This window comes from Monopterus albus, unplaced genomic scaffold (assembly GCF_001952655.1).
Source record: "Monopterus albus unplaced genomic scaffold, M_albus_1.0 scaffold10.1, whole genome shotgun sequence".
In the NCBI taxonomy this organism is placed as follows: Eukaryota; Metazoa; Chordata; class Actinopteri; order Synbranchiformes; family Synbranchidae; genus Monopterus; species Monopterus albus.
Window position 1 is genome coordinate 2,539,203 of NW_018127890.1, and position 3,752 is coordinate 2,542,954.

General features: G+C 42.6%; 1 protein-coding gene across 1 annotated transcript in view; it reads left to right on the plus strand.

Annotated features, from left to right (window-relative positions):
• Positions 1-3,381, plus strand: part of LOC109954518 (insulin gene enhancer protein ISL-3-like) — a 6,686-nt gene extending 3,305 nt beyond the window's left edge. The window contains 5 exon segments of the mRNA XM_020589896.1: positions 1-225; positions 1,164-1,182; positions 1,184-1,439; positions 2,303-2,470; positions 2,696-3,381. Coding sequence (XP_020445552.1) covers positions 1-225; positions 1,164-1,182; positions 1,184-1,439; positions 2,303-2,470; positions 2,696-2,812 — 785 coding nt within the window. The 3' untranslated portion in view covers positions 2,813-3,381.
• The last annotated feature ends 371 nt before the right edge of the window (positions 3,382-3,752 follow it).

Consider the following 3,752-nt stretch of genomic DNA (forward strand, 5'->3'; position numbering starts at 1 on the left):
TCAGCAGCAGCGATCTGGTGATGAGAGCCCGGGATAACGTGTACCACATCGAGTGTTTTCGGTGCTCGGTGTGCAGCAGGCAGCTGCTGCCGGGAGACGAGTTCTCTTTGCGGGAAGACGAGCTGCTGTGCAGGGCGGACCACAGCCTGCTGCTGGAGAGGGGCTCCGCCGGGAGTCCCATCAGCCCCGGACACATCCACTCCAACAGACCGCTGCACCTAGCAGGTAGAGGCTATTATTATTAATAATAATAATAATAATAATAATAATAATAACAACAATAATGATAATAATAATAATAATAATAATAAATGCTTGCCATTTCAAGGAATGCATGGAAGAAAAAAAAATCACATTTAAACAAAAAGTAAAACTGTTTAAAAACTCAAACCGTATGAATTAAAAACAATTAATGAGGCACCACTGTAAGTCTGTCAAGGATTAGTAGGCAATTTTTGATGTGTTGCTACTTTTCCTCAGGAAAATCTCATTGTTGTCGTTAACAGTAATCTGCTCTGTTGCTATTATCTGACTAATCTGGTATTTGACTCACGACTGAGGCAGCGTGTGCGTGTGCAGGCCTATGTGTGTGTGCAGAGCTGTCACCCTGAGGGCGCCTGCCAACACGAAAAGCACAAAGCAAATGTTTGAAGTATGTTCTGCTGCTTCCTGCTTAAATCAAAAATACTTTCCACAGCTCAGTGCAACGACGCAAACCTGCAGACACTGCGTTTGTTCAGAGCTGATTTGGAGAAAAGTAGTCCGCTTTTCTAGGGAGTTACAGTTCAGGATTATTGAAGGTTATAGCCTGACAACAGACAATAATGGAGGAAATAAGTGCGAGTTGCAAAGTGCAGCCTCAAAACATTTCGGATTAGACAAATTATTATGGAACAGAATGTATTTTATTTCAGTTTTTTTTTTTTTTTTGGCTAAAGACAACATGACAACAGCTCCACAATAAACAGGATGGTTTCCCTCTTTGAAGATTCATTTCCTGAGCCCACGATTGAAGATAGATTATTTTACGCATCTTAAAAATTCACGCAGGCTGATAAATGTTTCTGGATTTGAATGCATGAGGCAGAACAGCACCGACCGAGGTGAATGTGAGAAGCTTCCTCGAGGCCTTGCCACTGATGTTTTCCCTCTTCCGCCCTCAGCAGACCCGGTGACGGTGCGGACGAACCCCCGTCCACAAGCAGTCGGAGAAGACGACACGGGTCCGGACGGTGCTGAACGAGAAGCAGCTCCACACGTTGCGGACCTGCTACAACGCCAATCCGAGGCCGGACGCGCTGATGAAGGAGCAGCTGGTGGAGATGACCGGCCTGAGCCCCAGGGTGATCCGGGTCTGGTTCCAGAACAAGCGCTGCAAAGACAAAAAGAAGTCGATCCTCATGAAGCAGCTCCAGCAGCAGCAGCACAGTGATAAGACTGTAAGCATCTTCGTAAGTTTGGCCACTTGATTACTATCAACGATTATTTATTCCTTTCTTTAATCAAATCAAAGTGTTTATTGTCATATGCACATTAAGAAAACATGTGAAATTCTTCTTTTGCTGTCCACACTGAATCCCAAACAATATACAGTCTAAATATAAAATAGATAAATAACAATACAAAATAAAGGCAATTTTAAAAACAGCATGTGAAAAATATAGTAACAACATAATAAAAAAAATATGCTACATCATGTGCAACAGTCAGCAATGAATGTGCAGTTATACATGTGGAAACAGTCAGATGGAATGACATCAGCTTTTTGTTTGTTTTTTATTTACACAATTCAAATCAGAATGAGCCTGGAAGTGAAATCAGTTTAATGTGTTTCCACAAACCATGAAATGCAGAAAGTGGCAAACAGATGCCAACATGAACGTAATCCCACATTTTAACGATGTTTGTAATGAAGATATGAGTTTTGTTGTTTGCCTGCTAGTTCCAGTCTGCTCCTCTAACGTGAGCACAAGCTGTGGCTCTGTAATAAAGAGGAAACCTAGCACAGCCTTCCCGGTTGGCACGAGCACTATTCTGTATTCAAACTTTAAGTCACTGAATAATGAATCAGCTGCTTTGGCTTCAGTTGCTTGACCTGAGAGATAAAGACATCCTCTGTCTGCAAACAGCTTGATCTGCATCCGTGAAGCTTCTCTTGCACTACAGAACAATCAGTTATAATGCATTTAGCATTTATCATAAATGTGAAAAGAAAAGAAAAAAAAATGTCTGATGCCTTTTTGTAAGACAGAGACAAATGATGTTTATGCTGATTTAAAAGTTGTTTTTCGAATGTTGTCAGAATCTGCAGGGCCTCACGGGGACGCCTCTGGTGGCCGGGAGTCCTATCCGACATGAGAGCACCGTGCAGGGCAACCCAGTGGAGGTGCAGACCTACCAGCCTCCGTGGAAGGCCCTGAGCGAGTTCGCCCTGCAGAGCGACCTGGACCAGCCAGCCTTCCAGCAACTGGTGTGTGTGTTCATGGCGCACTGAGTTACATGTGCATCTGTCTATCTGCGCACACATGCATGATCACAAACGGCTAGTCGAATTTTGCTGCATGTATGAATACAGTTAAGCCTCACACACGCACACGCACTGGCAGTCACGCGCATGGCTACTCAGCAGCTCGGCTATAAAACCCAGCTTCAAAATAAAAGTCTATATTCTGACCGTTTCTTCGCCTCTCTTCAGGTGTCTTTCTCTGAATCGGGCTCTCTCGGGAACTCCTCAGGCAGCGACGTGACCTCTTTGTCTTCTCAGTTACCGGACACCCCCAACAGTATGGTACCCAGCCCGGTGGAGACGTGAAACGGGGCCACTCAGATCCGTCGTCTCTCTACTTCTGCAAGGACAGTTGCAGCATGATCCCGGTCCCCTGCATGTGACCAGCTCATCGCATCGCCCAGACTACAGACAGGAATTTTTTAAAAATAATTAATATTTTGATTCCCTGCCTTGGAAGAGATGGAACAAAGGAAACACCGACTGACTCCGAGTTTTCTCTTTTGGAGATTTCACTGACAAATCTAAGCAGAACAATAGTTGCATGACTTGAAACGGAGCCAGATGTACAGAAGACCTCCCGATGGATATACTACAACAAAGCTTCCGTCAGAAACACTATTGAAAACATTCAAATGACATTCTCCAATTTCATTGTCATCATATTGTGTCTTGTTTCTTCAACATGAGAATTTTTTTTGGATACATTTATTGCGTTGTCGAGTCCGGTTGACTCTTTGTCTTAAGGTCAGAGCATGATAATCTGCAAATTATTCGTGTTGTAAAATATTTTAAGGGCAGGATACAGGTTGTTTGAGCTTCTCGAACAAAAAGTAAATTATTGTTATATTATTTATTGTTAGGAAAGCGATTCGTAAAGGGATTATTAACTGATAAAAATAAAAAAGCTGAATACATGAAGTGTCTTCATGACCGATCTTTGTACAGGCACTGCATTCTTTTAACCTCTCAGTGTTATGCATTTGAATCCATTACCGTAATAATTTGATTTAAATGAAAATTAAGCTCCTAAGTTCGTAACAGATGTCCAGCTTTCAGTGCAGACGCAAGGCGAGAAACCAGCTCATTGCGCAAATCTAACTGAACTGTAGTTTTTATGGTGACAGAGTCAAACTCATTGTCCAAATCCAAGCAGGTGACATCCTCGTTCTGATTTGGGAAACAAAGACAACGCTCAGAAAGCGTTAAAAAGTCAAACAAATATTCATTTAATTTGCATCGAATA